Below are 23,619 nucleotides of genomic sequence, written 5' to 3' on the forward strand. Positions count from 1 at the left end.
TTCGCATAGTCGACGACTTTCAGCTTGAACTGAGCAGTGTATTTCGATCGCTTCGGCATCTAGACGGGTTATGATTTATACTAACCTGACAGGCCGGGTCTTTACAGCAAAACCAGATCTTTATGCTTTTACGCCCTAGTTTGTTGGTGTTGCTTTAATGAGTGGGCAACTTTAATTATACTATAATACAACAGTATTAATTTATTATTAAAACTATTATAATTTACTATCACTAATAATGAATTAATACTGTTAAATATGGTTAAATACATTCCTGGTGCCTGGTGTTGGCGTAGCGGTTATGGTGCGGCTTGGGATCCTCGGATCCTGGGTTTGAATCCCGGTCGATCGCTGAATTAACACCAGTGGGATTGACTCAGCCTGTCATCCTTCCGAGGTCGGCAAATTGAGTACCAGTTCACTGGTAATTCCCTGTGTGTCGCAAGAGGCGACTAACAGGGTTGGTGGCAGGAAGAGCATCCGGCCATAAAACATTGCTTCAAAAAAGGGGAACACTGTGCCCGAAAAAGGCCAACCCCTGCTCTGCGGGGAAAAATGGCCTCGAAAGGTGGTATATATAGATATATGGTTAAATACATTCTGATTCATTTTCAATAAGGAAGTGAGTCTTGATCGGCGACAGAGACTAGTACCTGCAAAATAACTCGGACACCACTTCCGGGTTCGTGATTCCTAGAAATGCCTAGTCCTGCGCACACTAGCGATGTTTCTAGTCTTGTTTGTTGGTTGGCTCGCGTGCAAAGTATGCACCTGCGAAAATATGTTGGGTAAAAAACTGGGGCCGTCTTGTACACGGGATATATGAAAAATAGCCGATTTTAATATTTTTTTTAGGCAAAAAGTTGGGGTCGACTTATACAAGGGATCGTCTTGTACTCGAGTATATACGGTACCTGACGTCCATCTCGTTTCATATTGGTAGTTTGGTAGCGTACAGAATGTGCTGTTTCCTTTGCAAACAAATTTTATCATTGTTGTATACTGTAAAGTGTAAAGGAACAGGATTATAATTAATTAATTGACATATGTGGGAAAATTACACGCCCAGACCAGGAATCAAACCCAGGTCCTCTGGTCTTGCATTCGTTCTCAAGTATTGTCGGCATCTTTTAGAAGCTTTGTGAGCCATTTTAAGTAACTCCTTATCTCGCACACACAACATACTTTAGGATGTCCTGAACACCACCATTTCTAGCAGTTTCCATGCATGTGCACCCATCATTCTGGGGGAGGATTACATCTTTTCAAAAATTGCGTATTGACAGTTGTGAATGTGCTGTCTAATTGAAGTTTCTTGTGTTTTAGATGCTAACCGGAAGAACCTCACCGGTGAGAAATTGACTGAGCAACTGAAGAAGAATGGTAATGCTCAACAACTCAACAACGTTGATTTTTATTTTATAATCGGAAAAGTCAGTTCAGATTGTGATCTGATTCAATCTTGGAACATTTTCACTTTTGTAGAACTTCAGCTGATGTTTTGTAAGCCAGAAAGGGTCTTTTTGATACACGCGCGGCTGACGGGATATCTCGGAGCTTGTGTACTCGCTTTTGAGCTGTCAAGTCTGGATTTGATTCCCGACTTAACTATAAATGGTCATCCTGGTGCTTTGCATCCATAAGTATGCAGTCCATTGGATCCGATGTTAATCTGGCTGTCCCGTCTGTTTGTATTCACTGGTTGATGTCACAAAACACATGGTGCCTTTCGAAAATAATACACGATTATTTATTTGCTGGCAGCTTGCTAAAATTCCAAATTCTTGCCCTAACCTTCAGGGGCACTATGTTAGCAGCATAGCCGCACCCAGTGGTAATGCAACCAGTGAACTGAATTCAGGAAATTGCATCCTGGACAAATATGCACTCCCTACAAGAAAAGGGAAGGGCGTTGAGGAAGAAGAGAGCTGGCCCTGGGGTTGGGGAGTTAGTTAAAAATTCCACATTTTTGCCAACTTGATTCAATGTTTATCCTTTTAGCCATTTTGTGACTTACAAAACATTTCCTTTTCTAGGCCTTTCGGAAGAACAGGCCTTGCGCTTCACTGACCAGGTAAATTTTATCTTGATGTTCAATATGAATCGAACCACATCTTTGGCATGATTGTTAACAAAAATAATGTTCAAGCAAAGTGTTTTCTCTTCCTCTAATGATTTAATTGACCATTTCAACCTTCGTTATAATGACCCCCACCCTACTCCGCGCCCTCAGGGTGATCAAGACACACACAGGCCGACTTAGGACACTAACCCAAGACCCCCAAATACCCACTCCAAGTTTTGTTGAGATCAGCTAAAGACTGTAGTAGTTGACGAACGATCAATAGATCATTCCTGCTGTGTAGTATCACTTGTGTGTCCCATGCTCTTGCATGCTCACTTTGTGTTTCACTGATATTAAACTTTCGGTACCTTCTGGGTGTCATAGAAAGCTGAAATTTGGCGTGCCGACGGATATCAAAGCCGTTACACTGGGATAAATCACAAAACCATCAGAAAGAATCCGAAAATGAAGATTATAGTCAAGTCACTATCAAGTATATATATATATATATATATATATATATATATATATATATATATATATATATATATATATATATATATATATATTGTTACGGACGCGGTTAGGATGTTATTTTGACCGAGCGGTTGGTATGACCGCGACCGAACAGTTATTCCCCGACTAGACCCCGATTCCACCCAGACGTTGACCAAATCGCGCTATGCTAAATCAATGATGGAAAGGACACAACGACTGGGATAGATGAAACGACGCAAGGGGTACAGTTCTCAAGACCTCCGGAGGAGGATATAATTACAGTGGTGGAGAAAAGGGGTAGATTACAAGGTAGTGAGGTAAAGACACAGAAGAGATAGGCACTTAATTACAGTCTTATCTTATCCCAGACAGACCACAGACAAACGGAACAAGGCTGACTTACACAGGGATTGATGGCAGGAAGGGACAGGTAGTCGATAGCACAAGGTGCACCTTGGCTCGTGGACAGGATAAAGCACGGTCCAGTCCAGAGATGCGGGGAGGCCTCACAGCGCTCGGAGGGTACGTCTTGCTTGCTCCAAGCTCAGCGCGCATCTGACGTCACCACTCCCTCTGCTGCGCATGCTCAACGGGGAGTGACACGCCCTCGGCTCGTTGGCTCCGCCCCACTGGGGCCGGTCCGCCGCTTCCATTGGGTGCGGGGGTTACCGGGCTCCACCCTTGACGAGGAGCTGACAGGGAGCCCCTATTTGGTAACCCCGTCGAGCACATGTTCGATGGCGGCTCGTTGGGAAGGCCTAGTGCCCTCCCAACACCCCCTACCAACCAAGCCGGAGTGAGGACGCGCACTTCCCGCGCCCGCCGCTGCTGTTGTTGTTGTTGTTGTTGCTGTTGTTGTTGTTGTTACTGAGAACTGTGAGGAAGAGCTGCGGGGAGGTATTGGGAGGTCCTAAACTTCCTAACGGTGCCATACAATCACATTCTGGTGCAACGAAGGGTCAGAATAAATGGAAATGAATCCTTAACTGACATAGACTAAGAATAACTAGCAAGATGTCCTATAGTTGTCTTACATGAGATGCGGTGAACCTGGGTGCGACATTTAATGGGGGAAATAGGGGGAGGTCGGGTCTACAGAGTGTTGTTTACAGAAAATGGGACTAGGGAATGGGGGATTGGGGATAGTTGGGAAGTATTGAGGAAATAAGGGAATATTTACAAGCGGATATGGATGGATGCAAATCCCATATCCGCAACATTGCACCCTTCTCTACCTCGGGGCGTCCCGACCCGATAAATTTTTACCTACTTTAGTGTGGCACTCAGATGTAGTTCCCTCTACTATTAACTCAACCCTGAGTGCGACAGTTTTACAGATGTTCACAAATGAGTAAATATGTCCCCCTGCGACGTTGCACCCTTCTCCTAACAGAAACACACCCACAGGATAACCGAATCGCGGAAAGCATCCTCAAACTAAACATACAGCCGGTAGGGAGCATTATTTACAATTGACGCTACTTTATTTACAAGACTAACCCAGGACCTGTGATTGTTCTTTCTGGGGGGGAGACAGTCTGCTCTGCATCAATGCACCATGAAAGCACCCAAAACGCACCAATACACCCTCAGGCACCAATCGGTGCCCAGTCATCATAGTTCGTCAATGTTCAACAATAAAAAATAAACCAACAACCCCTAACCCTGCAGGTGGTCTCTTGCTCTTCGGCTCCCTCTGCTGGCTATTTACTTTCTTCCAGATGTTGTCATTTCCTTTCATTTTCTTACTGGCGGCCTATTTGAGCATAAAATGAAATGCACCCGTGTCCATTTTTTTTTATTTATGGCCCACAGGGCCGACTAGTGTGGTTCACCTGTGGGGCATCGGTGCCCTGTGGCCAAGGTCCGCCAGCAAGATTTCGGGCCCTCATGGCCGGTTCCAGCAGAGGGGCCATGCCCCAACCCATGGGGTCCATCAGTGGGGCTCGGCCACAGACATGTGGTCCATAATGTGGTGCATCGATGCAGACAGCTGGTTCTGAGGGTTCCGGGCGCACAATGGCCGACTCACGCACGCTCCCCTCGGCGCCCAATGGCGCACAGGTCATGTGGGAGAAAAAAGGGGAAAGGCAAATGAGCGAGGGGTAAGGTCACAAGGGTACACGTCAATAAGGCAATGCAAGGCGAAATGCGTACGAAGAGCGAAATGAGAAAGCTCGTCCCTACCGTACGTCACCCCCCCTGTCACCTACACTACCCTTGCCCTTACCCCATATTTACAAAATCTACACATTTACAAATTCGTCGCTACTGTCACGTCTTCCCCACATTTCCCTTACACCAAATTCGTCACCACAATCCCTCTAGCCAAAATTTGCCATCACCCAATTCGTCATCAATCCTCATAAGGAGGAAGAGATGGAACATCAAGCACAATGTCACACCCACGTCATGATGCGTCTCACATTCCAAACATCTGCACAATAAAATAACAAAACATGGCATGGTGTGGAGGTACGTCATCTCATGTGAGTGCATGTAGATGGTGCGAGGAGACTTCAATCCTAACTATCCTCTAAATGACATTAACACACCTTACACTACCCGGGGTCTTTCCCTGCCAATCCATTGGCCAACTTACACTATGGGTTCTAAAAACCAATTCCCATTGACCAAACTGTGGTGCTTCTCAATTTGGGGTCTCACTCCCCCGATTCAACACTCGGTGCCCCCGCACAATTTCGGTGGCTGGGTCGTGTGACGCTCCCAGCTGGTCCGCCCACCTGCACACCTCCACCACTGTTGTTGCCTACCGAGCTCACCTGCTCCTCACCCTAACCTAACTAACTGGGGAAGGCCCTCTCGCACTCTCACCCCCTCAGTGCCCTCTCTGGCACGGGCTGCCCGATCCACACCCGGGATCCTCAGGCACCCACTGACACTAACGGCTCCCAGAGCCCACCTGCGGCCTCACCTGGCCGACATCTAACAGTGGCGGAGTGCCCAACCATTCACACTCATACTAACAGGCCACACGACCAGCCAATTTCACCACACCAATGCACCCATCCACAATACCATTCTGCAACCGCACCACAAATGCCAATATCCAACCACAATTTACCTATACCTTCTAACTATTCTTTAAACTACCCTCCCCGGGTACTCGTGAAAAGGGGTCCACTCTTCCCCCATCCACACCTTCGCACCATGCACACCACTCCGTACCACTTACTCCAACTCTCTCCACACCACTCATTCTCTGCTCCATATATTCCACACACCTGCACTTGCACACCTGTGCTCTCATACTTGGTGCCACCTGCACCCTTCTCTCCCCCAAGCGCATTCGCGCTGATCCACAACACTCACTACTCATACACTGCTCCACACACCTGTCCAGTTCTCACACAGCATCATCTCATCTAACTACTCCCCTCTGAAACTTGCGCTTCCCAGTCGTCCCTTTAAACTATTGCGCTCCCTCGTCATTATCATCCACTCTAATCTACCTGCGTCCCCTCTACAGGTATCCTTGTCACTAACTAACCTTAACGTTACCTAATGTCATCTTCGCTAGATCCCTACACACAATATCCTAACCCACCGGGGCTAGTTTTCACTGCCATACACCCCATAATCTATAGCGCATTTGCCCCCATCATGGGAAGGGTGGCAGGGATGCCACCCTTACCCACCGGGCCCATCGCTCATCAATCCCCCAGTCCTCTGGCACTAATAAGCCCCCCTTATTCAGAGGCACTGGGTCCCGCCTCGGCATCTAAAGCCGAGGCAATCCACGGGGGCGCCTGCTCGCCGGTGTAAGGCCTTCTAGTTTCCCGGGGTCTGGCAGGGGGGTGTCTGGGGTCGGCTAACCCGCTCCCCCCTGGGCGGAGTTAAGGACCTCAACCGCCGGGGATCATCCCGGCGCGTGGCTCGACAGTGCCGCGCCAGGTGACCCAGACGGTTGCAAGTATAGCACCTCACCTGATAAGGTGCTTGTCTCCGGAATTCCAAGTTTCCCCCCCTGAAGGTCCGAATTGGATTACCCGCTCGTGGTCCACCGCGGGCCACTTCCGGGGCCGCCTGCCATGGTCCAGGTCCCGCCAGGCGCTGGTCCACCAGCCTCCGGACCATGCCCGCCAGGTCAGGACTCACGTCGGGGGCAGGCCCCCTAAGGGGTCCGCCCTCCATCGGGGGTCCCACCTGGCGGACCGCCATTGCGTGACGCTCGCTCCCCCGGGCCAGGGGCCTCGCTACTTCCCAACGGGCTGCAGCGTCAGCCGCCTGGCTCAGAGTCTGCGGGCGCCACATGGCGAGCTGTTGCCGGAGCTCAATATCCGGGAGGGCCTGGATAAAATGGTCCAGCGCCAGGCTTTCCCGGGAATCCGCTGCCATGTTAGCATGTGCGATCCCCACTGCGCGGCGAATGTCGTGGGCAAGTTCCCCGATGGCTTCCTGGGGCTTGCGTTTTCGCAGCGCGAGCTGAGCTTTAACAAGCTCGCTCTGGTGTTCAATGCCGAATCGATTAATTAGGGCGTCGCGGAGGGCTGGCAGGGTGAGAGCACCCGGTGGTAATGCCGTCAGCACCTCCGCCGCCGCGCCGTGCAATGCGGCCACCAGGTGTACTCCACCTTCGTCCTCACCCCAACCGTTGCCCTTACACACACAGTCAAACTGCGCCAGGTACGCGCGTAGATCACTCTTGCCGTCATACGGCGCGAGTGGGACCTTGTGGGACCACCTCGTATGCGAGTCGTTGCCCGCCTGCCGGACCCCGTGCGTCGCCCCTTGCGGGGTCAGCGCGGGGCCGAACCGGCCGGGCCCCCACAGTACATTACCCCCAAGGGGCTCCCGTGCCTCCCCTGTCCCTCTAAAAACTACCCCTGTTGGTGTCGATGCATGGGTCACACTTCCGCAACCCGCTACCCATTCCATACCACCACAACCTTGCTCACTCACACCTCGCACCTCTCCCATCACCGGATCCTCTCGCTCGCACCCTCGTTCCATACCCTCCGGACCAGCCATACACCTCACTCTTGGCCTCTCACGAACATCCGGGTCCATCTCGACCCCCAAGCTTATTAAATCACCTGGCACATCATACGCACGACCATATTGGTCACCACTTACACCGGGTCCTCTTTCTCTTCGCTTCTCCTCCATCACCTGCGAATCCCTCATCCGGTTAATGAGCACCTCATCACGATCCGAACACAGACTTTGGACCAATTCTTTTACTTCCTCCTTTATCTCTTTCTTATGCTCTCTCCGTCGCTTCTTAATTTCGCTCACCCCTTCTTCCACTTCTTCTAATTTCTGCTTCACCTCCTTCATCTCCTCGTGCGCCCCCTTAAGTTCTTCCTCTAACTCCACCTTATTTTTTTCTATGTGCTCCCGCACCTCCCGCTCTTTAACCTCCATCACCTCTACCACCTTGTTCATTTTCCTCGTCAGGTCCTCATGTACCGTCTGACACTCTTTTTTAATTACCCCTACGTCCTTTTTCATCTCCTTCTGTGTCGATTTTAAACCCTCTATTACCGCTGTGTTCTTCTTTACCTGGTCCCCCAACTCCTTTTGTCCCACTGTCAGCTGTTCTACTCCCAGCGTCAACTCCTCTATACCACCTTGCAATTTTACAGTCCCCTTTCTCACCTCCTTCTCCATGCGCTCCTTACAGTGCCTCACCTCCTCGTGCACTCCTCCGACCTCCTCACTCACACCTCTTCTGATCTCTTCTCCCATCACTTGCATCTCCTGCCCAGATGCCACCCTCATCTGCTCCATTTCCTCCCTGTGAGCATCCAATTTAGTTTCTACCCCCATTCTGACCCCCTCTATCTGCTGCCCCATTTCTTTAACTTCCCTTTCCGCTTGGTCCCTCATGTCCCTCAATTTGCCTTCCATACTGTTTTCTAACCCCTCTAACCCCTTTTTCATCCCTTCCATTTGATTCTCTTGAGCGGCCATTCTGTTTTCTACCCCCGCTAACCCATGTTTCACCCCTTCTATTTGATTCTCTTGAGCGGCCATTCTGTTTTCTACCCCCGTTAACCCAGGTTTCACCCCTTCTATCCCATTGTCTAACCCCTCTAATTTAGCTTCTAGCCGTTCCCCCATTTCTCCCATTTTGCCCCCCATTCTGCCCCCCAATCACTCACTATCAGCCCTCATTTGCTCACTCTGAGCATCCATCCGGTTCCCCATTACCCCCATCATTCTGCTTTCCATTTCTTCGCTATTCATGTCCATAAGGGCCTTCATTTGTATAAAAAAAGGTTCAAATCCACCAACGGCGCTGCTACGGTCACGGGCGCGGTCGCCGTAGCCATGTGCGAGGCGCCATTTTGCGCGCCCGTAACCTCGTGCGCGAGGACGCCATTTTGCGAACCTGCCGCCCTCACTGCTTCGCTCTCCTCATGTCCCTCAATTTGGTCCTGGATCGACCCTGCCTCACTCTCCTCTACCGGAACCCAGCCGTCTTGATCTGCCATAGCGCGACTTTCAAAATTCGGGTTTTTTGTAAAACAAAATCAAATTTCGGTGTCTTTATAATTTTGACCAAATTTTTTCCTAGATGTTTTAAAAAAAAATTTGGTTCGGGCCTCGAATCTCACTCCTCGACACCAATTGTTACGGACGCGGTTAGGATGTTATTTTGACCGAGCGGTTGGTATGACCGCGACCGAACAGTTATTCCCCAACTAGACCCCGATTCCACCCAGACGTTGACCAAATCGCGCTATGCTAAATCAATGATGGAAAGGACACAACGACTGGGATAGATGAAACGACGCAAGGGGTACAGTTCTCAAGACCTCCGGAGGAGGATATAATTACAGTGGTGGAGAAAAGGGGTAGATTACAAGGTAGTGAGGTAAAGACACAGAAGAGATAGGCACTTAATTACAGTCTTATCTTAGCCCAGACAGACCACAGACAAACGGAACAAGGCTGACTTACACAGGGATTTATGGCAGGAAGGAACAGGTAGTCGATAGCACAAGGTGCACCTTGGCTCAGGGACAGGATAAAGCACGGTCCAGTCCAGAGATGCGGGGAGGCCTCACAGCGCTCGGAGGGTACGTCTTGCTTGCTCCAAGCTCAGCGCGCATCTGACGTCACCACTCCCTCTGCTGCGCATGCTCAACGGGGAGTGACACGCCCTCGGCTCGTTGGCTCCGCCCCACTGGGGCCGGTCCGCCGCTTCCATTGGGTGCGGGGGTTACCGGGCTCCGCCCTTGACGAGGAGCTGACAGGGAGCCCCTATTTGGTAACCCCGTCGAGCACATGTTCGATGGCGGCTCGTTGGGAAGGCCTAGTGCCCTCTCAACACCCCCTACCAACCAAGCCGGAGTGAGGACGCGCACTTCCCGCGCCCGCCGCTGCTGTTGTTGTTGTTGTTGTTGTTGTTGTTGTTGTTGTTGTTGTTGCTGTTGTTGTTGTTGTTACTGCGAACTGTGAGGAAGAGCTGCGGGGAGGTATTGGGAGGTCCTAAACTTCCTAACGGTGCCATACAATCACATTCTGGTGCAACGAAGGGTCAGAATAAATGGAAACGAATCCTTAACTGACATAGACTAAGAATAACTAGCAAGATGTCCTATAGTTGTCTTACATGAGATGCGGTGGACCTGGATGCGACATTTAATGGGGGAAATAGGGGGAGGTCGGGTCTACAGAGTGTTGTTTACAGAAAATGGGACTAGGGAATGGGGGATTGGGGATAGTTGGGAAGTATTGAGGAAATAGGGGAATATTTACAAGCGGATATGGATGGATGCAAATCCCATATCCGCAACAATATATATATATATATATATATATATATATATATATATATATATATATATATATATATATATAATATACACACACACACACACAACATGCATTTTAAGGCCATTTTCCCTGCTAGAGCGGGGGTTAGCCTTGCAGTCCCCATGACAATCTTCTCCATTTTGCCCTATTTTCTGCATCTCTCCTTGTTAACCCCCTTGCCCGCATTTCTTCTTCACCATCTTTAGCCAAGTCTTTCTCGGTCTTCTCCGTCCTCTACTTACTTCTACATTCATTTCCATCACTCTTCTCAACCAGTCATTTTCATCCTTCATCAATACATGACCAAACCATCTCAACCTGTTCCTCTTCACAGCATCAATCACAGGCTCTCTATATATATTGTTACGGTCCACGGTTAAGGATGTTGGTTTGCCGAGCGGATGGCACCGCGACCTAACAGTTTCCCCGATTCACCCGATCCCCAAACGTTGGCCGTATCGCGCCACAGATATTCAATAGGGAAAAGACAAAGACGACACGGATGTGAAGAAGAGGAAGACGAAGGCAAAAAAAAAGTTGGCAATACTAGTAAATTTATTTACTATTTACAGGCTCAAAATAACCAAGGAAGGTGGAAAGATAAGAAAATAATATACAGAAGCTTTTAGAGACACAGTGAAAATTACTAGCTTATACAAACTTAATTAATACCCAGGACAGAACAAATGAAGACGACTCACACGGGGAATGATGATAGGAATGGCGGAGGTGGATGGCTTGGAGTTGTATTGTGCAGCACGATCGGCGCGTTTAGCAGCCGCCGTTCCCTCTCGGCCCTGCTCAAAACCGCCGTCCAGGCCCCAAGCGGCTGTTGAGTGTTGTTGCTGCTGTGGCCGCCGCTGCTGCTGCTGCTGTGCACGCTGCTGCTGGCGAGCAAGGCGACGAATAGCAGGCTTTGTGCTTCCCTGGATGATCTCCTTTGAACAAGAATCGCTGCTGGATGATCTCTTCTCTTGGACAAGAATCGCTGCTGGATGATCTCCCTTCTCTCTCTCTCTTGGTCCAACTCTTCCTCTTGGTTCAATCACTCCTCACCACCGACAACTCAACGCAACCATTGACCACTCAACGCAACCACTGACCACCACTGACGACCAACCCAGCTCTTTCCAAAACCACACAACTCAGCTCGTTCCAACTTCACTTGTCATGGACCTCTCTTGTCATGGACCTCTCTACGCAGCTTTGCTCTGACGACTCCCTCTTTATCACTCTTGCGCCCGCGCTTTTATAACGCCTCCGGCGATTAAGCCGCCGGCCTTCAGGACACGCCCATCGGTGTGCTCACCTCGGCCATGGTTGGTCACGCGACCCTCTGGCTCCGCCCTTGATGACGACGGGCGGGCACGCCTTTCTTCCCCGACCCAAGCACATGTTCAATGGCGGCTTTGGAGGGGATGTAATTGGCAAATTGAGGCTTGGCCATGACGAAAGGGGAAATGGAGGTTTTTGGGAATGGGAATGAAGGGAATCTATCTATTTCACTTGGTGCAATGGAGTGTCATTTTAATGGAAGACAAGGCATTACCCTAAAACACATAATAAAGATATAAGCTACTGAACAAGGGTTTTATCGTGTCCTTCAATGGATGCTTTATGGAATTAACTACCGGAACGCCCTTTGACCTTTACACAACACTGGAGGCAGGAGGGGCCAGACTCCAGCAATAATAATAATACACACAATCAAAAAAATACAGTCCTCATATCCGCAACAATATATATATATATTGTTACGGATCTCGACGTCGGCCTTCTTCCCCTTAAGAAGGGGGGATTAGTCCCCTTGTTCGTGACTGACCGACGTGAGTCCTGACGCTGCACAGCTCCCTCCGGAGAGGCGGGAGCGCAACCCCGTTCGCGACGGCGGACAGATGGTAATTGCCGAACGGTTTAGCAACCGCGGCACGAACTATTAACAAGGACTGACCCGATCCTTAACGTTGGCCAAATCGTGCCACAGGTATTCAATGAGGGAAATCACTAAAGCAACCGGATGAGCATGAAGAAGAAGAACAAAGGTAGGAAATACAAATATGATTTATTTACTAACTATTTACACAATTAAAGAAACCAAGGAGAAGGAAGGATAATAAAATAATTGACAGAAGGAGGAAGAACCAGAAGACACAGTGCAACACTAGCTTATCTAAACAGGCTTAACTTATACCCAGGGACAAGACAGACAGAACGAACTCACTCACACGAATAGGGGTAGATGGATGCCAGGGATCGATGGTTGGGAAGGCAGAGAAAGGGGCCAGGCAGATGGTAGGCGTCGAGGTCCGGCTCCCAGCGTGCGCTCCGGTCCACGCTTTTGGGGTCGAGGCGAAAATCCCAGGAAACAGCTCCACTCCGGGCTGGCAACGAGGAGCCGGCAGCTCCACGTATTCGGCTTCACACCGGCAGCTTGCTTTATTCGTCCTCCGCCTCCTGCGTCTCCGAAGTTCTCTTTACACTCCACAGAATCTGCCTCTCGCCCAGCGCACCTCCCTCAGAACTCTCTCTCTCGTCTGGCCCCTTACGCATCTCCCTCGGTGGGGGCTGATGCGATGGGTTTTATAACCCCGCCCTCTTGAGCCATACCCACTCATCCTTGGTTGGTCGGCAAGGGCTTTCCTGGCTCCACCTTCGGATGACGATGGGCGGGCAACGCCCCTTCTTCGCCGGGCTGACCACGTGCATAATGGAGTCAAATGTAGTTGGTAATGCGGTTGGCAATGCGGTTGGCAATGCGGTTGGCAATGCGGGTTCTGGGGCAATTGAAAGGGGATTCTACCTTATTTCCATTTGATGCAATGCAGTGTCAACTAGTGGGAACAGAGCCTTCAACTACATAGAATAAGGAGATAACTATTTAAGAGGGCTACGTGTATGTATATGGAGTAACTAGGAGGACGACCTTTGACCTTTACACACGGAGGGTGATATTTACAACAATTCATTACACTTACAACAATACAAAAAAAACACAACAATTCTCAAATCCACAACTATATATATATATATATATATATATATATATATATATATATATATATATATATATATATATCTCGAGAATAGAACCATGTTCCACACCTTGAGTTCAAGGGATTCCACACCATAAGGCTGAGCCTTTTTCACTTCTTGACTGGTGTGCTCGTTCCAAGTGAGGTCCTCGGTGATGTGGACGCCGAGGAACTTGAAGCTGCTGACTCTCTCAACAGCAGACCCGTTAATGGCGATGGGGTCTAGCCTCTCTCCTCTCTTCCTGAAGTCCATGATCAGCTCCTTTGTTTTCTCGACATTGAGAGAGAGGTTGTTTTCCTGGCACCACTGTGTCAGGTTGTTGACCTCTCTCCTGTAGGCCGTCTTGTCCCTGTCGGTGATCAGGCCTATCACTGTTTTGTCGTCGGCGAACTTAATCACTGAGTTGGAGCTGTGCGTGACCACGCAGTCGTGGTGTACAGGGCATAGAGGAGGGGGCTCAGTACACAACCCTGCGGGGCTCCTGTGTTGAGGGTCAGAGGGGCAGAGGTGTTGGAGCCCATCCTCACCACCTGGCGTCGACCAGACAGAAAGTTCAGGTTCCAGCTGCACAGGCTGGGGTTAAGTCCGAGGCCCCTTAGCTTGGTGTCGAGTCTGGAGGGGACTATTGTATTGAATGCTGAACTGTAATTTACAAACAGCATCCACACTTAGGAGTTCCTCTTCTCCAGGTGGGTGAGGGCGGTGTGGAGTGTTGTGGCTATGGCGTCAAGCACGCTACCTTGCTTTTCTTCGGCACTAGAGCAATGATGGATGACTTAAAGCAGGGGGGGACTGTACACGTAGAAAGGGAGAGGTTGAATATGTCCATAAACACACCAGCCAGCTGCGCCGCACACTCTCTAAACACTCGGCCTGGGATGCCGTCTGGTCCGGCCGCCTTGCGGATGTTGATGTGCCTGAATGCCTTGCGCACGTCGGCCTCGGTGACAGCCAGAGTGCTGGACGGGTCGGCGGTGGTGGTGACTCCCTCCGGGAGGTTGGTGTTATGAACCTCAAAACGGGCCTAAAAACCATTTGGCTCGTCTGGGAGGGAGGCTGCAACGTTAGCTACACAGCTGGGTCTCCCTTTAAAGTCCGATATTATGTGTAGTCCCTGCCACATACTACGTGAGTCATTACCACTTAGCTGTGTCTCAATTGATATGGATCCAGATTTGAATCTTCACCAAAATTGAAATCGATTCTTCCTTGTCACATAACCAACCCCTCCACCAAATTTGGTCTGAATCTGTCCACAACTTTTTGAGATATCCTGTTCACAGACAGACAGGGGTGAAAAAATGACCTCCATCCACCTTCGGTGGCGGAGGTAACAACAGCGTAGTCCAACTCAGTGGCTGTTCAAAATCCGGACAGCCTTGGGGCAGAAACTGTTCTTGAACCTGGTAGTTTGAGTCGGAAAACTACGGTACCGTCTGCCTGATGGTAGGAGTAAAAGCAGATCATGTGCGGGTTGGGAACAGTCTTTTATGATACGATGGGCCTTTCTATGGCAGTTGTTAGTGGAGATGTCCTCAATGGATGGGAGATCTGTGCATATAATGTTTTTGTGCAGCCCTAACAATATGTTGTATGGCCTTGTGGTCCTGCATGGTGGAATGCCCATACTAGACTGAGATGCAGCCTGTGAGTATACTTTCAATGGTGCAGCGATAGAAGTTCACAAGTGTAGGAGTGTGCAGTCCAAATTTTCTCAGCCATATGAGAAAATAGAGGCGCTGCTGTGCTTTTGTTATCATGGATCCGATGTTGTGGGACCATGTCATATCATCAAAGGTTTGAACACCTAGAAATCTAAAGCTGTTCATAACTTCCACAACTACCCCTCCACAATCACAACCTCTGCAATATATATATGAGGTGGAAAGGTGGAAAGAGGAGGAGGTGGAAAGCAAGAGGGCTGTCAGATGCTTGTGATTGGCAGGTGGTGGCAGACCTCAAGCCACAATTGGTATTCCCAGAGGAGATCTGTGTGACAAGGTTGCGGCCTGACATTGTCATTTGGTCAAGTGCAACAAGACAGGTCATCTTAGGGGGAGTTGTCGGTACCTTGGGAAGAGAACATGGAGGAGGTGCACGAGAGGAAGAGAGGAAAGTACAGTGAGCTGGAGGCAGAGTGCCGGGAGAAGGGTTGGCGAGTTTCGTGTCAGCCATTTGAGGTGGGGTGTAGAGGGTATATTGGCAATTCCTTTTCTGCATTTCTTGCTAGGCTGGGAGTGTGTGGGACAGAAAGAAGGAGGATGTGTGACAAGGTGGCCCAGGTTGCCTTGAAAGGCTCATTTTGGATATCGGAGGAAGTTTACGGAGGCACGTCGAACGGTGTAGGTTGGTTGTGTGTGTTTTTTTTGGGGGGGTTTTTTTGCTACCATTATTATTTCTTATTTTGTGTATATGAGTGAGTGGGTGAGGGTGTGTGTTTTTGCATGAATTAATTTTTGCATGAGTGTGTGTTTTTGTGTGTTGAGTGGTGTATGATGTAAGGGTAGGTGGTTGGTTGGTTGGTGTTGTGTGTGTATGTGTGTATGGGTGTGTATGTGTGTGTATGAATGATCTGGTGTGTTTTTTGGTGAGTGGTGAAGGGTATAAAGGTGGGTGTTTGAGTGTTCCACCATGTTTGTTTGGTGCTGTGGATTCTGGATGTGGAGGTGTTGTTGTTGTTCGCACTGGCTGGGGGTGGGGGTATGTACGCATCCAGGTGCAGTTGCTGCATGTGGATGTGTATGTGCCCCTGCTGGCCCACCTTAGCTGACCGTATCGAGGTTGAAGGGCCGAAATGGGATGATGCTGAGGACCTCGACTGAGGACACTTGTGACCAGTGCGGCACACTTGTGACCAGGTGTGTTTTGAACTTATATATTGTTATGGATCTCTCCGTCGGCCTTTTTCCCCTTAAGAAGGGGGGATTAATCCCCTTGTGTATGACTGACTGACGTGAGTCCTGAAGTTGCCCAAGCTCCCTCCGGAGAGGCAGGTGAGCAACCCCGTTCGCGACCGCGGACAAGATGTTAATTGCCGAGCGGATTAGCAGCCGCGGCGCGAACCATTAGCAAGTAACTGACCCGATTCTTAAACGTTGGCCAAATCGTGCCACAGGTATCCAATGGGGAAATCACTAAAGCGAACGGATGTAAAGGAAAGAAAGGCAAGGTAGGAAGAACAAATATAATTTATTACTAACTATTATGTACAAGACCAAAAGAACCAAGGAGAAGGAAAGAAACGAAAATAAAGACAGAAAGATGGAAGGACCAGAAGACACAGTGCAACACTAGCTTATGCAGACTTACTTAAACCCCAGGACAACACAGAAGACGGACGACAATCAGACTTACACAGGGAATGAAGGCAGGGATGAATGGAAGGGGAGGAAGGTTCAGTTGGAGCAGGAGAATGGTCGGGCCGGGAGTGAGCAGCCGCCGCCCCTCCGCAGGCGTGTTCGCACGGCGGCGTCGCTTTGTAGCCGCGGCCAAAAACCGCTTGCGACGCTCAAAGCTGCTGTGGTCAAAACTGCCGTTGGTTCAGCTCCGGTTTGTCCAAAGCTGCGGTAAACTCCTTTTGATGAACTTCTCCCTTCTCTCTTACTCTCAGCAACAACCACCGGTGGACTCTCTCTGACGCATCTGAACTCATCTCCCAATCATCTGAGGTGGGGGCGTCGCTCCGCGGGTTATATGACACGCCCTACCAAGCCATACCCACTGATTTGTGGTTGGTCGTTCGGGGCTTTCCTGGCTCCACCTTCTGATGACGAGGGGCGGGCAACGCCCTTGTTCGTGGGCTTGACCGCGTGCGTAATGGAGTTTAGGGCGATGGGGATGCCAATAACCCCACCCAAAGTTACTGGCATTTTGAAGATGCCATGGGGGCGTCGGAGGGATCCTATCTTATGTCATCTGATGCAATGCAGAGTCAACTAATGGGAAACAGAGCCTTAAGCTAATACACAGAATAAGGAAATAACTATTTAGAAGGGTATATGATTTTCTGCGTGCATGCGATGGATTAACTAAGGGGGACGACCTTTGACCTTTACACACAAAACGGAGATATTTACAAGGAATCATTACACTTACAGAGGGTGATATCTATCTATAATTCCAGTAATCTCTGTGTGTCTGTGTGTCTGTGTGTTTGTCTGTGACCGCTGTTTCTCGACAACTACCGGTCCGATATACTTGAAACTTGCCAGGTATATTGCTGGGGACCCGAGGATGTGCCTTTTCAAGGTTTTAAATTAATCGGAGAAGTACTTACCGAGCTATGTCCAAAAAACGCTTCACCAATCAGAGAGCAGCGAGCTATCACGTGTGCCGAACGTGGCGATCAGACTCTGCCTCGGACGGCACATTTGACAGCGTATTCATTTATTTCACGTTGGAAAACTATGTTGCCGTTAAACTATGTTTTAAAACGAATTCAAACTGCGATTAAATTAAAACGATTCATCGTAACTGCGATTTGCGAACTTCCGGACAGTGAAGACTTCACTTCCGGCAGCCAATCACAGAACGCTTTGTTGCGTAGGCGTGGCCGATGTGAGACGAGCGGAGCTGAGCGCGTTACGAGCTGACCGCCATTACGGTACGTAATTCGATTTCTTATGCGCATTATTTCTCCCAATTCAGTCAGAGCGAAGGGCGGAAGCGAAGAGCGTTGTTTTTTTTGTTTACGGGCGTACGGGCGGGGTAGAGCGTACGGGTAGCGTTTTTTTTTTTTTTTTGGCAAGGAACGGGCACCCACGTACGGGCAATGCCCTAGTTTACAACAATTCTCAAATCCACAACTATATATATATATATATATATATATATATATATATATATATATATATATATATATATATATACTATATATATATATATACTATATATATATATATATATATATATATATACTGTATATATATATATATATATATATATATATATATATATATATAGATATATATATAGTTGTGGATTATTATATATATATATATATATATATATATATATATATATATATATATATATATATATTATAATAATAATAATTCATTTATTTTGTATAGCGCTTTTCCAGAAGCCCAAAGGCGCTTTGAATAGGTGTGTGTGTATATATATATATATATATATATATATATATATATATATATATATATATATATATATATATATATATATATATATATATATACACACATGAATATGAATGAATGATCGTTTTAAGGCCATTTTCCCCGCTGGAGCGGGGGTTAGCCTTGCGGGCCCCGTGGCAATCATGCTTCCCTGTTTGAGGCAATGTTTTTATTGCCGGATGCCCTTCCTGACGCCAACCCTTGGTCGCCTCTTACGATGCGCAGGGATATGGTGTACCTATTCTATATCGGGGTACACACCGGGATCATTCATCCCAGCAAGCTGGTACTCAACATACATGCATACATATATTGCGAATCATGCTGTCTGTCTCCTTTTTATGGTGGCCGCTTCCTGCGCTGTGTTTGAAAAGCTGCTGATTGGTTATTTTGCATTTTAATTTCACTTTTCTTGATGCAATATAGCCACTATTAGCTTTAACACAAATCCACGGTATTTATGAGTAATTTGTGTTGTACGGATGTATTACAATTTCTGACCAACATGAGCCAACTAACAAGGTAGTGTCGAGTTCATTTGGGGTTCATAAATGTATGCACATCCTTCAATTATGATGTGATTGTACCTCAGCGCGGCTGCTTATCACATGGAGCACTTGTCATAATTTAGTGCCTTTGCAATACAATGTCATTTTGTGATGAAGATTTGTGCTTGGTTTGCAGTGGAACCCCAAAGCATGGAGTCTCTCCCCAAAGCTAGGATATCAAGGTGTCACCACCAACCGACTCGTCGATATGGAGTGGAGGTTTGGAGGTGAATATGCAGATTATTGTTTCCTTCTGATTGCGGTGGGTTAATGCAGTTGTATCATCCAGAAATGACTGTTTTTCTGACTGGGTTTGTTGCAATTATAATATGACTTGAGCAAAGTGAAACGCAGCCTTATGATTGGAAACCCAAAATTAAATATTCCCTTGAAAGTCTCAGTTTCCATCAATGTCCTATCACAAGCCTTGTCAAGGATCGTTTGAGGATACATGGCCCTCCATGATAATTGCCAAATAGGCAAAGCAAAATTACCCATCAGTCCACAGTCCCTCAACCCCTCTCCTCTCATCTCCAGCCCGAACCAATCCTACAACAGGCATTTTAAGGCCATTTTCCCTGCTAGAGCGGGGGTTAGCCTTGCGGACCCCATGACAATCTTCTCCATTTTGCCATATTTTCTACATCTCCCCTTGTTAACCCCTTGCCCGTGTTTCTTTTTTCCACCACCTTGAGCCAAGTCTTTCTCGGTCTTCCCTGTCCTCCACTACCTTCCCCGTCCTCTACTACATCACATTTCCCAACCAGTCACTTTCATCCTTCCTCAACACATGACCAAACCATCTCAACCTGTTTCTCTTCACAGCATCCATCACAGGCTCTATTCCCATCATCTTTCGCAATTCATCATTTGTCTTCCTCTCTCTCAACGATACTCCACACATCCACCGAACCATTCGCATTTCCACCCTTTCCAGCCTTCGTTGCTGCTCTACGTTCATTACCCATGTGTCACTCCCATAAATCATAACACTTCTCACACATGCAGCATACACCTTTCCCTTCAGCTTCAACGACACTCCCCTCCTCATCACCATGCCACTCAGTTCCCGAAACTTCTTCCATGGACATCTCACTCTCGCAACCGTTGCCGAGTCTGATCCACCTTCTCCATTCAGCATGTTAGCTGATTCTTACCTACACTATAATTGCCCTACCCTGCTTTATATATACTTACATACATACATACTTACATACATACTTACATGCATACTTGCATACTGTTACGTTTGTGGGGGTAGATCCCCCTCCATCCCCTCCCTCACCTCAAACGGCCACACGGCTGACTCCGCACGTGAAAAAGCTGAATGCCTCAACTCTGTGTTTGCCTCTAAATCTTGTGTCCCAAACCCATCCCTCTCTGTACCCACCGTACCCAGTCGTACCCAGCTTCTCCTGGACTCTGTGTCCTTTCCTTCTGACAAGGTGGAAAAGTTTCTGTCAACCCTCGACTCTGATTCTGCAACTGGACCTGACGGCATCAGCCCACGGGTCCTAAAATCCTGTTCTTCCGCTCTTTCACTCCCTCACTCTGTTCTCTTCACCCTCTCTTTTGCTCAAGGTCATCTGCCATCTGCTTGGAAATCTGCCAACATCACCGCTTTGCACAAAAAAGGTGCAAAAACAGATCCCAGCAACTACAGACCAATCAGCCTTCTCCCAATTATCAGCAAAGTCATGGAATCCATCATTGCTTCAGATATGGAATCTTTCCTCTTCTCCAATGGCTTGATCTCTGATCATCAATTTGGTTTCAGACCTGGTCACTCTACTCTGGACATGCTGCTTCTGCTTTCTCATCAATGGATGGAGGTCCTCAATGCCAAACAGGAAATTAGAGCTGTCTCCCTTGACATATCACGTGCCTTTGATATGGTCTGGCACCCCACTCTGCTCACCAAACTCTCCTCTTTTGGTATCCATGGAAATCTCCACGCATGGCTGGCGGACTTCCTCTCTAGTCGTAGTCAACGTGTGGCCCTGAATGGGTTTCTCTCATCTCCTCTTCCTGTTCAGATGGAGTTCCCCAAGGTAGTGTTCTGGGCCCTGTGCTTTTTCTGGTCTTCATCAATGATCTCTCTGACTCTCTTGAAAATCCTCTCTATCTCTTTGCTGATGACTCTGCTCTCTGTCGCTCCATTCTTCATCCCTCAGATCGGCAGTCTGCAGCCTCCTCGCTCTCTGTAGACCTGGACAAAATCACAGACTGGGCAAACAAGTGGAACATGTCTTTCAATCCTGACAAATCTCACACTCTTACGATGTCTCTCCGAAAAGACCGACTGGACAACCCTCCCATACACTTTCTGAATAATCCTCTCCAATAAATTCTGTCACTCAAGCTTTTGGGTCTCACTATCTGCCATGAGCTTTCCTGGGAAAACCACATTTCAAATCTGGCCTCCAAAGCCAGTTGCCGACTGGGCATCCTCCGTCGTGCGAAGTCCTTCCTTGGCACACCTGAGCTCCTCACCACATACAAGGCTTTCATCCGCAGCTCAATGGAATACTGCTCTCCCCTCTGGGCTGGTGCTCCTGCCTCACACCTAGCTCGTCTTCACGCTGTTGAAACCAAAGCATTCCGAATCATTGGAATCTCCCGCGATGAAGCTAACTCCAAGGGCCTCTCACTCACTCACCGCAGGCAGGTTGGTTGTCTTTCCGTCTTCTACCGACTCCTCTCTGGCCTTGCCCCCCCCCCAGCTCTCTCTGGGCTCTGTCCCGCAAATATTCCTACAGGTCGCACATGATCTGCCTGCAACCCTCTTATGGTTAAACTGCCAAAATCAAGACTCTCTGCTCACCTTCACTCCTTCATTCCTCTTTTCTCCCGCCTCTGGAACAAACTCCCTCACTCTCTTCAATCCCACTCCACCCTCCAGGTCTTTAAAACAGCTGTTCACCACCATCTCTTATCTTCCCCTATCCAAAACCTTGATCTTTTCTACCCCCGCTAATTTCACCCCAATTCCACTTTTTTGAAATACCAATTTCTGTCCTGGAAGTCCTTGGTGTCCTTGTGTTTTATACTTCTCCCACCCCCCCCCCCCCCTTTCCCACGCCTCCTCCCCCCAAGCCCTCTCCCTCCCACACATCTCCCTGCTCTCAAATGTTGTGTTCGTGTGCTTCCCCTTCTCTCCCCATCTTGTCTTCCACTCCCTCTTTTTATATATTTTGTTTGTCTGGTTGATTTGTTTGTGAAGTAAATGTTAGCTCTTTCACGAGCCTCGATTCAGTATACAAAAAAAAAAGAAAAAAAAAAAAGATGATGGAATCCCATAGCATGGACCGTGGACGCGTAGGAGACATCTCGATATATTAAGTCGGGAAACCGAAGCTTAAATTGTTTGTGTCTTCACACGGGGTGGGGTGGGGGGGGGGGGTGAAGCTGTGTTAAGTAGATAGGGGTTAAGATTAGTTTCCCCCATTATGTGATTGCTCCCCTATGACTTTTCCCCTACGTTTTTACAAACTACATCAAGGCCGTCCATAAAAACCCTCGTTACAACAATAACAACAATCGTCCATTAACCAACCCGAACTGGCATAATTGCCGACAGAAGCCCGAACATTCTCAATCGACAACTAAACCCTGCCTTCAAAGGATCGTAACCGGCAGGCCACGCCCCGAGCTTCATCATTGGTCGTGGAGACACAGGGTGATTCAATGGGGCTTGTGATTGGCCAGAGTGACGGCATCGAGAAAGTTGAAGAGGAGGGAGGAATAAGAGTCTCTCTCTGGGTCTTTGTTCTCGCTCGGTCCTTTTGGCTCTCTCGATCTCTCGGCATGAACAAGAAAGCAGCACAATTTTTTATTTGTTCGTGCCGGTGCGATTTTGCTCGTGTGTGCTTGTGAGGAGACTTTTTCGGAGCTTGTGGAACGTTTGCAACATTGGAGGAGGGGGTGTTGTTGGACTGTGGTGCTTTTCGGGGGAGCTGGAGCCACGTTACACTTGGCAGTGGAAGCGAGGAAGGGCCGTTTGACTGCTTGCTCACGCCTGGGCATTTTCGATGCCATTGTCGGAGCGTTTTCCGCACGGGCTGCAGAGACCATCAAGCTCCCAGGCGCATTTTTGGACCAGAATTGAGTACCGGCCGACTCTATAAAGCATTTTATTTTATTTTATTTTATCTTTCCCCTTTGTTCGTCTTTGTGTCTGAATTGAGCATCCTCAAGTATGAAATATTACGTTCACCTCCGCATTTATTTTATCCCTTATATTTACTTTCATTAAATTCATTATTTTTGCATTTTATTTGTCGTGTGTGTTTCTTTGTTCATGGGTCCGAGAATAAACCTGTGTGGTTTCCGTTCAGGTAACTGCTTTGGTTCCTTCACCCACGCGCGACGGACAAACCACCAAATTTGGCTACGCGCCTCGGAATTAAGGACCGTTTCGGCTTTCCGTCATCCAGCGGTCTTCACCGCATACATACATACTTACATACATACTTACATACATACTTACATACATACTTACATACATACTTACATACATACTGTTGTGGAAATGAGAATTGTGTTTTTT

General features: G+C 48.2%; 2 protein-coding genes across 3 annotated transcripts in view; one reads left to right on the forward strand and one right to left on the reverse strand.

The window, feature by feature from the left end:
* The window catches only part of LOC144892253 (uncharacterized), a 350,787-nt gene that overhangs the window by 269,221 nt on the left and 57,947 nt on the right, over positions 1 to 23,619 (reverse strand). The window lies entirely within an intron of this gene.
* Positions 1 to 23,619, forward strand: part of COMMD7 (COMM domain containing 7) — a 55,182-nt gene that overhangs the window by 21,022 nt on the left and 10,541 nt on the right. For both annotated transcript variants that reach the window (XM_068117309.2, XM_078777906.1), the window contains 3 exons: positions 1,327 to 1,383; positions 2,037 to 2,074; positions 19,207 to 19,297. In XM_068117309.2, coding sequence (XP_067973410.2) covers positions 1,327 to 1,383; positions 2,037 to 2,074; positions 19,207 to 19,297 — 186 coding nt within the window. The remainder of the gene's footprint in view (positions 1 to 1,326; positions 1,384 to 2,036; positions 2,075 to 19,206; positions 19,298 to 23,619) is intronic.

Source organism: Myxine glutinosa, chromosome 5 (assembly GCF_964187855.1).
Source record: "Myxine glutinosa chromosome 5, kmMyxGlut1.1, whole genome shotgun sequence".
Classification (NCBI taxonomy): Eukaryota; Metazoa; Chordata; class Myxini; order Myxiniformes; family Myxinidae; genus Myxine; species Myxine glutinosa.